Source organism: Pan paniscus, chromosome 1, assembly GCF_029289425.2.
Source record: "Pan paniscus chromosome 1, NHGRI_mPanPan1-v2.0_pri, whole genome shotgun sequence".
Classification (NCBI taxonomy): Eukaryota; Metazoa; Chordata; class Mammalia; order Primates; family Hominidae; genus Pan; species Pan paniscus.
This window is the reverse complement of record NC_073249.2, coordinates 15,534,721-15,550,883: the sequence shown is the minus strand read 5'-3', so window position 1 is coordinate 15,550,883 and position 16,163 is coordinate 15,534,721. Positions and strand designations below refer to the sequence as shown.

The 16,163-nt window shown below is 38.5% G+C and overlaps 1 protein-coding gene across 1 annotated transcript in view; it reads left to right on the top strand.

Moving 5' to 3' along the window:
• The window catches only part of KCNK1 (potassium two pore domain channel subfamily K member 1), a 58,448-nt gene extending 43,385 nt beyond the window's left edge, over nucleotides 1-15,063 (top strand). The window contains exons 2-3 of the mRNA XM_003824484.6: nucleotides 9,583-9,978; nucleotides 13,966-15,063. Of these exons, the coding sequence (XP_003824532.1) occupies nucleotides 9,583-9,978; nucleotides 13,966-14,225 (656 nt within the window). The 3' untranslated portion in view covers nucleotides 14,226-15,063. The remainder of the gene's footprint in view (nucleotides 1-9,582; nucleotides 9,979-13,965) is intronic.
• The last annotated feature ends 1,100 nt before the right edge of the window (nucleotides 15,064-16,163 follow it).

Genomic DNA, 16,163 nt, shown 5'->3' with positions numbered 1-16,163 from the left:
CCGCAGTAACCTAGCAAGACATCAAACAGCAGTGTGCAGTAGATGGTACCGTTGAACAAGCCAAGCCGTATTGTCTGCAGGGATCTGAGATGATAAAGAGATTGTTACAGAATTTATTTTCATAAGGAACTGTGTAATGACGATGATTAGCCAAAGAAAGAAAGAAAGAAAGACAGAAAGGAAGGAAGGAAGGAAGGAAGGAGGGGAGAAAAAGAAAGAAAAGAAAAGAAAGAAAAAGGAAAGAAGAAAGAAAAAGAAAGAGAAAGAAAAGAAAGAGAGAGAAAGAAAGAGAGAGAGAGAAAGAAAGAGAGAGAGAGAAAGACAGCCTGGTCTGTTACCTATGCTGTCCTACTATAACATTTAATATCTTACTGCAAATTTTACTAAGTTATAACTTAAAAGTGTTAAATTTTTTTTTTTTTTTATCACTTTGACAAACTTAGCCTCCTACAGCAGAAGGTGACTGATCAAAAGCTGGACTGTCAACCAGGTACTCACCAGCTTAGAGAGAATGGAGAAAAGGAGTATAAAGAATTTGAATAATTGTATGTAACATACATGTTTCTTTTGAAATTTCAGTTTTAGGAAGCAAGGCCTGATGAGATGATCTTCATTTGTGAGAGTATGCAGAGGGTGGTGTGAAAAGACATGGCAGGGATCCATATTTTTAAAATGGATGGAAAAACAGTTCTAAAAATATGAAAAAATAAGGACAAATAATCATAATTTAAATTCTCAAGCTAAGAAAGGTTCAACACATTTCAAAGTTAAATTGTAAACAGTGTTAGGGAAAAGAAACCATATAGAAATGGGACAACAGGGATCCATTAGAGTTGGATATCATTCATTTACTAGTTTGAGGGGCAAAATAAATAATTATATGTGTTTTTAAATCATAGAGAATGAACCCTGAAAATGTTTAATGCTTAGAAAAGAAAGCATGTATAATAGAAATTTTAATTTGGCCAAATTGCTTACTTTAAAATTAGAAAATTCGATTCTTTTGATTGCATAATTTTGGACACATAATTAATAAGCAGGTAGATTAAAAGGAAAAACTACATATTAAGCAAGAATCATCTAACAAAAACAGTTCCTTATATAAAAGACTGTATGCTAACTCCTAGATGCCAGGGAGAAAATGAGACTACATGAGACTACAGTCAAGCGTCACCTAACGACCGGGATACGTTCTGAGAAATGCATCCTTAGGTGTTTTTGTCATTGTGTGAACAACGTAGAGTGTACAAACCTGAATGCTATAGCATATTGCTCTAGGTTACAAACTTGTATATCATGTTACTGTACTGAAGACTGTAGGCAAGTGTAACACATGGTATTTGGGTATCTAAATATATCCAAACCTAGAAATGATACAGTAAAAATACAGTATAAAAGATTTTTTTAAATGGGACACCTGTATGAGACACTTAGCATGAATGGGGCTTGCAGGAATTGAAGTTGCTCTGGGTGAGTAAGTGGTGAGTGAATGTGATGGCCTCGGAGATTACTGTTCACTGCTGTAGACTTTCTAGACACTGGACACTTAGGCTAAGTTCAGTTATTTAAAATTGTTTTCTTTCTTCAATTTATTTTCTTTCTTTAATTTATTATATTAATCTTAGCTTTTGTCACTTGTTTACTTTATAAACTTTTTAATGTTTTTAATTTTGATTCTTTCGTGATAATGTTTAACTTAAAACACGAGCATGTTATACTGCTGAAAAAGTATTTCCTTTATATTCTTATTTGGTAAGCTTTATTTTTAAAATTTTCAGGTTTTTTACTTTTTAGATTTTTTTGTTAAAAACTAAGACACGAACACACACACTAGCCTAGGCCTACACAGGGTCGGGATCTTCCACCTGCACATCTGTCCCACTGGAAGGTCTTCAGGGGCAGTAATATGCATGGAGCTGTCATTTCCTATGATAACAATGCTTTCTTCTGAATTCCTCCTGAAGGACTTTCCTGAAGCTGGTTTACATTTGACATTTTTTTTATTTTAAATATTTTTTATTAAAAAAATGTCAAATGTAAACCAGCTTCAGGCAAGTCCTGTAGAAGGAATACAATCTAAAATAATGACAAAAATTAGTAAAAAATTGTAACTATATAAACCGGTAACAGTCATTTATTATCATTGTCAATATATATACATACACTATAATCGTATGTGCTATACTTTTATGCAAATAGCAGCGCAGGAGGTTTGTTTACACCAGCATCACCACAGACACTTGGGGAATGCATCGCCTTATGATGTTACCATGGCTACGACATTGCTAGGGGATGGGAGTTTTTCAGGTCTGGTATAATCTGATGGGACCACTGTCATATATGTGGCCCATTATTGACTGAAACGTCGTTATGTGGTACATTGACTGTACTGCCGGCAAGCTCCTATTTAAGTAAACAAACACAAGAAACACAAACAAACATGAGAAGTCCAGAAGAAAGGCCAAGGATAAGAGAACCTTCTTAGGAAAAGGAAGCTACATCAGGGCAAGGGGCCAGTTCTCACCTGGAAGACACAGTACTGCACACTGCAGCCAGATGAGTGCCATTTGAACATACACCACACAGGCACACTGTGTGTGTACCCCCTGGGAATGGCCTCTGCCAGGAGCTAGTGGGTTGTTAGAGCTTTAGGGGAGTTATTTTTAACTTTCTGCTAATAAGCTCTACTTTGAGCCAAAAATTTGTGTAGTGCATAAGGCTAGCAAAGAATATCAGAGATTGTATGGCCCATTCTGTTATACTCTTCTTACCAGTGACTCAGAGGACCTGGCGAGGCTGTCTTTGACTTGTTTCTAACAGTGAAGAATTGGAAACACTCTAAATGTCCTTCCATTGGGGGGTGGATAAAATAAGTTATGGTGCTAGTATAGAGTAGAATATTGTGTTTAAAGAGCAGGGAGCTTTTCATGTTTCAAAATGGAGCCATCTCTAGGATATACTGTTAAAAGAAAACTCCTAACAGTAACCTCTGGAGAGAACTAGAATTGAAGAGGACATGAGTAGTCAAGGGGACATTTGCTGCATCAGTGTTGTTTGAATATTTTACAATGAAAATATACTTATGTATTGAGTAATTTATAATCATAATGTACAATTTTGATTTCTGCTTTTACCTGATATTTATGTTAATGTCTTTAGAATATAACTCATTCTTTGGGCTGTTGGACATCCTATCTTACTTAGCTGGTATCTCTGCAATTAGATATTTATTTATAAACAGGGATTCCTTGAGAGTTATCATTTACATTAAATAGTTAAATAGGAAGATAAGTATTTTATTGGAATTTAGTTTATGCTTATATCACTGATATTAATTATTGCCACAGAAACTCTACTTTTGAAGATCACCACTAATTTGTTATGTTTCGTGTTTGTTTGTCACAATTTAGGGACAGTCTTCATTGATGACCTTACTATTTACCACAGAAGTTCATCTATGTGTCTCCGAACTCTATTTCAAGAATATGAAAGGCATGTAGGTTATGCCTACGTTCTCGGACCCTTGATAGATGTTTTGCTGACCCACCTCCTGATATCTGTAGAGTTACCCTAGGTTCCACCTTCCACCAACCAGTTCTGTGTGTGAGTTGCACGGTCCTTTGTTCATTACTAAACGTTGTTTTTGCGCTCTACTGTCCTCTCATTTCAGTCTCACTATCTTAGAATCAGCTTCATGGAACCACAGGAAAGACATCATTGTTCTTCTTTTGCAGGTAGCGAGTAACACCACCCTCTCACTGAGAGCACCTAAGAAATAATGTTAGGACTTGAGTTGACTTTTGATGCATCCATGTCCTTTGTATCATATAATATATCTGGAGTGGTAGAGTGCAAAGATTATGGTCTCAACTTGTTATTTGTATGACTTTGAGCAAATTGTCTAAACTCTCAAATACTCAGTCTTTTTATTTATAGAGTAGAAATAACAACTCTAGGATTTGGAAATTGTTATGAAGATTCACAATTATTCTGCATACACTACAGCTTATACACATATGGCAAGTATACACATATGGCATACACTACAGCTTATACACATATGGCAAGGTGTGGCTGTTTTTAGTGAGTGTTTTGAGCCCGTTTTCCTCCTTTCCAGAACCTACCTCCTCAGACTGAGGGATGTATGATGAGTTCCCCTTGACTAAGTTATTATTTCTAATTGTTCTTTCACTGCGCTGCCATTTTTAGTGGAAACTTCATTGCAAAAAGTGCAAGGTTCTCATCTGTGGCACTTGAGTTGTTTGCTGGCTCCCCTAGCTTTTAAGTGTGGTGTATTAATTTAGTCCCTCTCTCAGATGTCCACTGTAAGGTAAAGAATTGATGCCATGTCCCAACTAGGAATGCCATTGCCTCTCTGTCTTTGCTTGTTAGCAAGAAACCATTCATGAATGAGTAGAAACAACAATAAGTGTTTAGAAAAGTATTAAATGAATGAGGCAGTAAAAAGTGATCCCAAGAAAATCCTAGACCACTTGCACCTGCCATGACTTGTTACCTCTGTGACCTCTTACCATCTGTGCCTCCTTGGTCGCGTGTATTGACTGTAGCCCACTTTCATTCTGTCAGCATTTCTCTTCAGTCTATTTAGAGCTCCCTTGAGCCTTCTCTCTCTGGCAAACTTCTTTTTATAACATAAGCAAAATAACGGAAGATGTACATTCCTTGTTGTGTGCATGGCATGGATGGGAAGGATGAACAGAGTTTATCCATGAAAAGTATGGCTGTCAAAAAAGGGAATTATGAAGACCTGTTGTATGCAAGATATCTTGAAATTAACTTTTAAAAAATATGAAACAACTTATTTCCAGCAAAGTGCAAAATGAAAATCACAGAAAAAGTCAACCTGACCTGAAGCTTATTCATCACCGTGCAATGAGTTTCCCCATACAGTGAGTTTCTGAACCATGTGACACTGAAGTCACTAACAGCACCGGTGTTACGGTTCACTGCAGATTGGACAGCACTCTGTTTGGGGATCCTGGAGAAATTTAAAGTAGGAGAGGATGTGGTCTACCTCCAGGGCCACACAGTCCAGCGGCAAAGAGATAATTAATAAGCTGAAGTTGAGGACTGCAAAGTAAATTCTGTTTTACAGAAGGGGAAACATTGCGACTGATTTCAGTATCTCTGCTGAGGTGGAGAGGCTGAGGTTCTTCTTTCGTAGCTGCTGCTGCTGCTGCTGCTTCTTCTTCTTCTTCTTCTCCTTCTCCTTCTCCTTCTTCTTCTTCTTCTCCTCCTCCTCCTCCTCCTCTTCCTCTTCTTCTTTTTGCATGTATCAAGCTAACTTAATGGAGAATGTATACATTGTTCCATATCATACTAAATAATGCAAATAAGTGATACTGTTACAGACTCAGGGTCACAACGTGGGGCCATTGTAAGCTACACCTTTCTCAAAAGCATCTGGTGTATGTGAAGAAGTTGCATATCAGTGACTTGCTCTGATGTACTCAATAGGAGCCCACAAAGGTTCTCTGTCTTGGCCCTCATTAAGGAGCATTTAAATACCAGAAAAATCTAGCGAAGCATAGCCCCTGATTGGATATTAGCCAGCATAGTGTCAGGGCTGTTGTAATTAGAGTAGCCAGATGGGAAGGCAAATTTAGTAGGGGACTGTCATCATTGCAACCACCCATTATACGTATACTCATACATGCCTCACAGATGCAAGCTCATAACAGGAAACCCAGCAGTTGTGGAGTAGAAGGCTAGAATACAAGAACATTAGTGAGTGAGAGCTTTGCCTCAGGATTATAACTAATTTTGAGGTCAGTTTTTTCAGCAGTCTTTGTTATGTTCAATCTTTTGGTTCCAAAAATTATGTGATGACTGGCCTTAGAAAAATGTAACCCAAGTAAGCCTGGTCTATTAACATTTTGCTAAATTCTTCGTGGTTTGTAATGGAGTTAAATATGGTTATAAGATTTAAAAATATGAATTTTGCTTCATGATCTATCTGAAGGTTCAATTGACTGGACTTGAGTAAATTATTCACGACTTCATTAAAATTCAATAGGACTGAAAGTTTCCGTCAGATGCATTAAGCCGTCTACTGCAAACGAAGCGCTGTGTTGTAGTTGGTGCAGAGGGTGGTTTACTCAATGTGGCCTGTGCTAAGTGTATGGAATGCAAATGAGATGTAAATTTTATATTTTACTTTCCATTACCAAAAAATTATTTATGTACACATCAGGAGAGGAAAATTACTTTCAGTAAGGATCTGCGTGGTGGTGATTTTTAATCTCTTAGTGGGAATATATAATATTTTTACAGTACTAGCATAAAAATGCCATTACTGCAGAGAGAGGTCTTAGAGTCTTATAATGATTATCTTTATTGCTTGGAGATAACATTTTAGTAAATGAGATTTAGTTAACATTCTAATGAAAAGAGCTATCATAATTTGAGAGAAAATTCCTAAGCTAAAATATTTTTAAACTAGAAGTTTGTTTACTTTTTTTTCTCTACTAGAACCTAAATTATGTAATTTATTGCAACAGATGGTATGGAAAATTTGGATTGTGTGTTACAGTTTTAGTAAAGCTGATTTACAAAAATTTATAAAAAGGCTACCAAAAAAAGTAATAAAATCATAGACTTAAAGGCCTTCGTGGAGTCCAACTGACTCAGCTGATCTTATGTTTTCTCGACAAAATCAGTGCCAAAGCTAAATTCATCTCTTGCAGTTTCTGTTTGACCTTCTGGTCATGTGAGCACTATTATTAATATCTCCTAACACTTTCAGTCACAAGCTGGTAACTACATTTGCGAATCGCTTTCCAGTTGGCTTTTTTTTGGGGGGTGGGGGGGTGGGGACAGAGTCTCACTGTGTCACCCAGGCTGGAGTGCAATGGCGCGATCTCAGCTCACTGCAAGCTCCGCCTCATGGGTTCAAACAATTCTCCTGTCTCAGCCTCCCAAGTAGCTGGGATTACAGGTGCCCGCTACCATGCCCGGCTAATTTTTGTATTTTTAGTAGAGATGGGGTTTCACCATGTTGGCCAGGCTAGTCTCAAACTCCTGACCTCGTGATCCGCCCGCCTCGCCCTCCCAAAGTCCTGGGATTACAGGGGTGAGCCACCGTGCCCGGCCTTCAGTTGGCTTTTTTATGGTTAAATAAAGTTCCATTTTTCAGATTCTATTTCCAGATCTCTGCAATCATCGGATCATCCCTCCTTGGTGCCTCGCTGAAGTTGTAGCTCCCATTAGTTCAGGTGGTTCTGTGATATCAGCTGCTTTCCTCAGAACGAGTCTCATTCTTCCTTCACATATTTTTTTTTTTTTCTCAAAATGAAACATTCAAAGACTCCTACTTCCATATGTAGCATGAACATTATTTGGCACCATCCTTCATGTTATTCTCAAGGCACTCTCCAACTTGCCCATTTCCCTCTTTCAATATGATGCCCAAAATTAGTCACCGCATTCCAGGAGCAGTTGGGTGTGCAGGGACCAGATGGATTCAGGAGCCAACACTCAGAACAAGAGTAGTTCTTAACCATTTGAGGACACGTACCCCTTGTGAGAATCAAAGCCCTGGAATCTCTCCATGGGAAAGTGGATGTACAATCTCAGAGGATTCCTGGGCCTTGCTGTAGTTCATTCATAAACTGTGTACCTTCTGGGACAGTGGGTCAAGAACCCTGCCTCTGCCGTGGTGAGGCCGTACATGGGAATAATCAAGGAAGCTTTTTAATAACCACATACTCTTGTATAAGCCTTAAGTATAAGGCAGAGAATTTGGGGGATTTGCAACTAAGGAGTTTGTTTATTTTTAAGCTGAGTGTATTTTAGAGATCAGATTTTGAAACTACTTTTCAATTATAATCACCTATGTGGATTTTTCTCAGAATCCAATTTCATTTAAAAAAAATGTATTTAGCTGGCTTTTTCCTGAATTGACTTGTTCAGACATGTTAGTTCTTTAAGATGAAGTGCTCATGAGATTTTAAAAATAGCCACCAGGCCCCATGCCCAGCTGGGTTCTCTGTTGGCGTTGGTTGGATGAAGTGTCCCCTGATTAGCTAGATTTGGGAAAAACTTCAACCAGGTAGAAAGTAAAACAGACATGTGTTTCAACCACTGGTCCTAATGTAATTTTTTCAATGTTTGTGGAATTTATGACATCTTTGAAAATACAGAAATGACCAGGGGGGTGGGGGAAATGTGTCAGTTTATGAATGTGCCATTTAACCAGATAACTGGGCAAAATATTTTACAAGAAGTATTCTCATGAGCGGTACAGAGTAAGAGATAACCACGTCCATGCACATTTGTGCCTTTCCATAGTGTCACACTTTTACTGATGCTATTTCCGTCACAAAAGCCAGGAGCTGCATGGAATTCCAAGGAGGGAATTCTCCCTAGTACCTTCTGTTCACTCGGTAGTCAGAGCTGCAGTCACACAAGCCACTTCACAAGTCAATTATATTGCAAACCATACATAATAGTATACTTAATCAATAGATAAGTGTTACAGATCAAACATTTCACAACAAACAAAGTAACATATAACATCAAGAGAAAAGGGACAAGAAGAAGGGTTAACAAACCAGTCAAGGGAGACTGGGAGAGCAACAAAGACCCAAAGAATCCCCTGGTCGGGGCCAGGCAAGTGGTCCACAGGTTTTGCAACGAAGAGTCTTCAGTGGGGGCAGAGCCTTCCCAGCAAATGCCAAGTGCTAATCACAATTGACAGCAAGGCAGTGTCAGTTGAGATGGCCGTTTTGAGCTACCGATGTCCTGCTCTTTTTATGGCCACAGAGTCCTCTGGCGAGGACTGATAGTGACAGAATGTGCTTGTTTTTGCCCTTATCTGGTAGGATGCAGACTTTATTTATTAAGCATAACATCTTGTCCATGTTGGCAAAGTGCCCTATGAAATGTAAGATGGAGTCTTTTCCTAAGATGGAGTTACTCATGTCATGGGTGCTGTATACAAGTGCTTGATCCTGTGACACGGCATGGTTTAATCTTCATTTTTCTTCCGCTTTTTGATATCTCTATCTTCATTGATTCTACTCCACCCTCTTACTGGACTCATATTATCTTGGTTCTATTCACACACCTTTATTTGTCAGTCATTCCTGTTAGAACATTCTGAGTAGTTTGGGAGGTGAATGTAGACTGAGGTTTACACACTAATGAGGATCCTTGGGGAAAGTGAACTGAAGGGGTGGAGGGGATAGACTGGCCCTGGTGAAGTGGGTAGCCTCGGATGAGTTTTTCCTGATGGTCTAAGATGGGTGTGGGCCTTAGCTTCTTAGCACACAGAACTTGTGTTTGAGCCTGATAGTGAATTCAAGACCAGAGACCCTGATGTGTTGGAATTGCTCGTTGGATTTTACAAAGAATGGTGGACTTTCAAACTTACGGTGACCACTGTTGAATTTTACTGGGACATGACAATTATACTAGAGCCCCTAAAGTGGCAGACCTGAAGTCTCGCTGTTCTCTTTGGTTTGAGGGGAATAAGGGCAGATGATAGGCATATATTGTTTAAAAACGTGTTTGCCACTTTGTCTCTTCCTCTTCGCCTCAGTGACCTTGTTCTCCTTGCAGGTTATGGCCACACCGTGCCCTTGTCAGATGGGGGTAAGGCCTTCTGCATCATCTACTCCGTCATTGGCATTCCCTTCACCCTCCTGTTCCTGACGGCTGTGGTCCAGCGCATCACCGTGCACGTCACCCGCAGGCCGGTCCTCTACTTCCACATCCGCTGGGGCTTCTCCAAGCAGGTGGTGGCCATCGTCCACGCTGTGCTCCTTGGGTTTGTCACTGTGTCCTGCTTCTTCTTCATCCCGGCCGCTGTCTTCTCAGTCCTGGAGGATGACTGGAACTTCCTGGAATCCTTTTATTTTTGTTTTATTTCCCTGAGCACCATTGGCCTGGGGGATTATGTGCCTGGGGAAGGCTACAATCAAAAATTCAGAGAGCTCTATAAGATTGGGATCACGTGTGAGTATTACAGCTCCCTGGCTGCTCCTTCTGTCTCCTTTATTTTATTTATTTATTTATTTATTTATTTTGAGCCCAGCTCTCACTCTGTTGCCCAGGCTGGAGTGCAGTGGCGCGATCTTGGCTCACTGCAACCTCCGCCTTCCGGGTTCAGGGGATTCTCTGCATCAGCCTTCCAAGTAGCTGGGCTTACAGGCTTCTGTCTCTATTTTGCCATTGCAAGCTCCACTTCACCTCCCAATGAGGGGTCATTCATAAAAGCACTGATTGCTTTCTTCTCATTGAGAAGTTTTCCGAATTTACCACCTTCTCAACCATTTCATTTTATGATTTCCTTCAAAACTCTTTATGCAAAAATCTTATTACTGAGATATTTTTCACAACACCTTAAAATTACAGATGAATTTCTTACTAATAATGTAGGCGTTATAAATGACAGTGTAAAAATACATCATACAGAATGTACTTGATAACCAACTGTTAATTAAAAAAAAAAGATTGCTCTACTTTATTAAATATTTTAAGGCCAGGAAAACTAGGCCTCGGATAGAGCGTGTTATCAATCACTCTCTTTAATTTACCAGAAAAGTCTTAAAAGAGCTGCTTACCTCACTTGTCCATCTGGTTCTTTTTAGAAGTTCGCCTCTATTAACTGTTTCCAGAATTTTGTGTGTGGAAAATAAAATGGGCATTCAAATTCAGATGGTCAGGGATTTATAATTTTTTAACAGTTTTCATTTTAAATTCAATGCAATATCATAGAAAACTTAACCATCCATTTTCAAGAAACTGTTCATTTCTGTGTGAGCCCTCCTGTCGTTTTCAGCATGCACACAGTTGCAGTTATAATGTACCTACTGTTTTCATTTCTGTCTTGCCTTCTTAAGAATTTTTCAATTTATGACTTGGCTCAGGTCACGTTTTCTAGGAAATCATAGTAGATACTCAAGCAGCCAGATGCTCTGTCTTGGCCCTGTCTTGTAATTCTTAACCCTACAAAATGCTTAGTTGAATTGTATGTATTTTGACATTTCCTTTAAACCATGGGCTCAGCCAAAACAGACTTTACTCATAAATCCCTAATGCTTTTAACAGTGCCTGGCTACCATACAAGTTAAATAGACTATTTTTTTGCCGAATGGTTACTTAGGATAATTTTATATTTCCTGTAGCTACCATAGGTATTATTTTTAGAGCCCATATGGTATTCATCAGGTGGCAAAACCATAATCCAATCATGCCTCTATTGCTCATTATTTAGCTTTCTTCTAATTCAGGGGTATTATAAATGACACTGTAGAGAACTTCCTTTTTTTTTTTTTTTTTGAGATGGAGTTTCATTCTTGTTGCCTAGGCTGGAGTGCAATGGCACGATCACAGCTCACTGCAACCTCCGCCTCCCGGGTTCAAGCCATTCTCCTGCCTCAGCCTCCCAAATAGCTGGGATTATAGGCACCTGCCACCACACCCAGCTAATTTTTTTGTATTTTTAGTAGAGACAGGGTTTCACCATGTTGGCCAGGCCAGTCACGAACTCCTGACTTCGTGATCTGCCCGCCTCAGCCTACCAAAGTGCTGGGATTACAGGCGTGAACCACCTCACCTGGCCAAGAATATTTTTGTATATATACACATTTCCTCCTCTGATATTCTTCCAAGAAATGAGATTGCTGGTGCAAAATGAATACGCCTTTTTGTGACTCATAGAACATAATGACCTGGTGCTTTCCAAATGTTGTTATGAGTTGACACGTCACCAGCATTATCTGAGTGTGACAGTTTCAGCACTCCTGGGGTGGTGATGGCCAGTAGCATTAGAGATGTTTTTTGTGTATGTGAGTTTAATAGCCAAATAAACATTATCTTAACTTTCTTTTCATATAATAGGTGATTGTTTTGTTTTATTTTATTTTATTCTGTGACTTGGAAAGTAGAATGTTTCTGTAATTATGTTTGCTAGCTACAATAATTTTCTCTTATATAAATTGTCTTCTCATAAATTTTGCCCAACCACTTAACTTCTTCAGTGTTTCATATAATACTAAATCCTTACATAACATTTTATCACTTCTTACAATGTGAATCATTTTTTAAAAAGCAATCTACATAGAATTAGTTTATGTTTTGAGCGTCAAGAACCTGAGTATCTAACAAATGAATGTTCCAAAGATATATTAGATGTGGGCAGGATAAAATACCCCTGTTTTTGTCTGAAACCCCATGGATATTTTTGTGAGCATTCAAGAGTTTGACAAAATAATTATAAAGGAAGCTGGGCACGGTGGCTCATGCCTGTAATCATAGTACTTTGGGAGATGAAGGCAGGCAGATCACTTGAGGCCAGGAGTTCGAGACCAACCTGGCCAATATGGTGAAACACCATCTGTACTAAAAATACAAAAATTAGCCAGAAATCACTTGAACCTGGGAGGCGGAGGTTGCAGTAAGCCAAGATCATGCCACTGTACTTCAGCTTAGGTGACAGAATGAGGCTCTGTCTCAAAAAATAGTAATAAGAATAATAAAGGAAAAGACACAGAGATCCATCAATTAGTCTAACAATGTCATTACTATTTTTAAAGTACAGGAGAGCACATTGAATGCACAATATTGTTTTCAAAACCTATAGTCAGATTCTGAAGATACTAAAACTTTGTATTCTTGGGTTAATTAGTTTCCTTATTCCTGTTATGCTGCCAATTTTAGCTTCCCTACTTCATACATTTTCGAAAATCCTTCTCAAATGTTTTACCACTGGGACATAAAATCAGAATTTTTGTTATTCTTGGAGTTTTCATCTTCACATTTCTGTTCCTTTTTATGATTTTTTTTCTGAAAACTCATTTTTAAAATGATGGAAGGAATTTTAAATCACCATTTCCCATCACAGATTCCAAGCAATACATTTTACTTGAGTCAACAGTTATCCTTTATTTTCCCAGTAAGAAACTGGTAATGTTGGCCAGTGAGTAGTCCACATGTCCAAAAACAACTGAGAGATAATGAAGAGCTTGGCTTTGTTGCTGGATTTAGGTGCAAGTGTAGATAGCCATGCACAAGGACCTATTTAATATCAACATACATTCTTAAATTTTTGATTTAGTTTAGTGTATTAGTCTGTTTTCACACTGCTGATAAAGACATACCCGAGACTGGACAATTTACAAAAGAAAGAGGTTTAATTGGACTTACAGTTCCATGTGGCTAGGGAAGCCTCACAATCATGGTGGAAGGCAAGGAGGAGGAAGTCACGTCTTACATGGATGGCAGCAGGCAAAGAGAGAGAGAATGTGTTCAGAGGAAGTCCTCTTTTTAAAACCATCAGATCTCGTGAGACTTATTCACTATCATGAGAACAGCAGGGGAAAGACTTACTCCCATGATTCAACTACCTCCCACCAGGTCCCTCCAACAACACATGGGAATTCAAGATGAGATTTGGGTGGGGACACAGCCAAACCATAGCATTTAGACTGCAATTTCTATTATAAACTCTTATTCTGTAATAGAAATTGTAAGAGTATTGAGTGCTTAAAAAGATATGAAGCTTTCTTCCGAGCACCCCATGATAAAACAAAAACTTTTCTAAAACATCACTGGCTTTTTGTGAGCCACTGATTATAAAGCAGAGGTGGCAAACCCTCCTTGCATAAAATATCACACTTGGGTAAGTGCAGTATGTTATCTGTCTTTAATAATGCCACATCAGCCCCAAGTATTTTTTTTTTCTCAAAAATTGCAGCCTGTGATTCTAACTAATCCAAGTTCATAGGAGGTTAAATCATTCTTCATTGTCTTTCACTGTTTAATAATGGGTAGTTCCTCTTTGAACCATGAACTTAAAAACATTTCTAAAAATTAAGAAACTGGCAATGAGTTTATTCCTTAACAAACACTGTGTTGGCATGAGGTGGGGAGATAAATCACTCACTACTTGATTTATCCATGTTGAGATCACACTAAGACAGTGTCCTGTTTCTCACACAGGTTACCTGCTACTTGGCCTTATTGCCATGTTGGTTGTTCTGGAAACCTTCTGTGAACTCCATGAGCTGAAAAAATTCAGAAAAATGTTCTATGTGAAGAAGGACAAGGACGAGGATCAAGTGCACATCATAGAGCATGACCAGCTGTCCTTCTCCTCGATCACAGACCAGGCAGCTGGCATGAAAGAGGACCAGAAGCAAAATGAGCCCTTTGTGGCCACCCAGTCATCTGCCTGCGTGGATGGCCCTGCAAACCATTGAGCGTAGGATTTGTTGCATTATCCTAGAGCACCAGGGTCAGGGTGCAAGGAAGAGGCTTAAGTATGTTCATTTTTATCAGAATGCAAAAGCGAAAATTATGTCACTTTAAGAAATAGCTACTGTTTGCAATGTCTTATTAAAAAACAACAAAAAAAGACAAATGGAACAAAGAAGCTGTGACCCCAGCAGGATGTCTAATATGTGAGGAAATGAGATGTCCACCTAAAATTCATATGTGACAAAATTATCTAGACCTTACATAGGAGGAGAATACTTGAAGCAGTATCCTGCTGTGGTTAGAAGCAGATTTTATACTTTTAACTGGAAACTTTGGGGTTTGCATTTAAATCATTTAGCTGATGGCTAAATAGCAACATTTATATTTAGAAGCAAAAAAAAAAAAAAAGCATAGAGATGTGTTTTATAAATAGGTTTATGTGTACTGGTTTGCATGTACCCACCCAAAATGATTATTTTTGTAGAATCTAAGTTAAACTTACTATTTATAATGCATAGGTAACCATTAACTATGTACATATAAAGTATAAATATGTTTATATTCTGTACATATGGTTTAGGTCACCAGATCCCAGTGCAGTTCTTAAACCAAGTCTATAGATATTTTGTTTCTTTTGATTTCTCTTTATACTAAAGAATCCAGAGTTGCTACAATAAAATAAGGGGAATAATAAACTTGAGAGTGAATAACCATAGTATTCTGCTGCAATAAATGTTTCTACCCTCTTGGGATAGAATGGTGTCAGATGTCTAACATGTTTATAAACATTTTTTTGAATTGAACAAGTTATGAAAAGGATTTATTAAAAGGTTAAGATACTTTGTTTTGAAAGTACATTGTGATTTGCAGCCACCTAGCACTAAAGCACAGAACTTAAACACAAATCCCTAAATGAACAGATTATGTTACATTAATCTGAGAATTTTAAATTTAGAAGCTAAAATAAATAAAAATCACAGCTGGTTGTAATCCTATGCTTTCATATATCAGAAGTGTGCCTCTATGTAGAATATATATACGTGTGTGTGTATATACATATATATATATAATATATATATATATACTCCTTCATAGAAAACATAAAGGTCACATTTAGATGACGTACACAGGATACTATTATATTAAGGATTTTAGGAAAGAAAATGAGAAAGCCCCTGTGTGATAATGAATGTCCACTGACCCCCGCAATGGAGCCTTACCTCCCATGGGTGGCTGCCCAGGAGTTGGTGGTTGAGGGGCTGGTAAAAATCAGTGCAAAATCAGCGCCCTCTGATGAGCCAGCCAAGCACTTTGATCATGGGCCAGTCTCCTGACAGTGGGTCACTCGCTCAGTAACCTTCTATCTTCTGTACCATGTGCTGCCATGAGCAAATTATTACCAGCTGCAGGGCAAAGGGAAAGCGTCCCCTTACCCTTCGGAAGATTTGCTGAAAAATCAACTCACAAAAAGGCAGATTAATGAGAAAAGGCATACACATTTATCAACTACCATGCACACAGAAAGAATTACAGAGGGATTGGCCAATATCTCAATGGGGGTTCACATGCTTAAATATCTTACTGATTAGAGGACAGGGAGATGGAAAAATATAGGTGATTTTAGAGGGATAGTATATGATTTTTAGGGGAATCCAAGTGTGCTGCCCTGTAAGCATATTTCCTTCTTGCTGACCATGTCCCTGCAATAGAAGACTGCTGTCATGAGGCCAGATCATTGGTTAAGGGTAGAATAGAGAATCCTTGGAGAATAGAGGCATGCATCCTGCCATAACTGGATCTGCAACATTTCCGATGGTCACAAGGCTTGGTGTGGAGCAGAGTCCTGAGATGCTGATCAATATAAATCACAGAAGCTGGATTACACTTGGAGAGTGTTATTCTATTTTATGCAATGCAGGAAAAAATAATGGCTAGTTTGC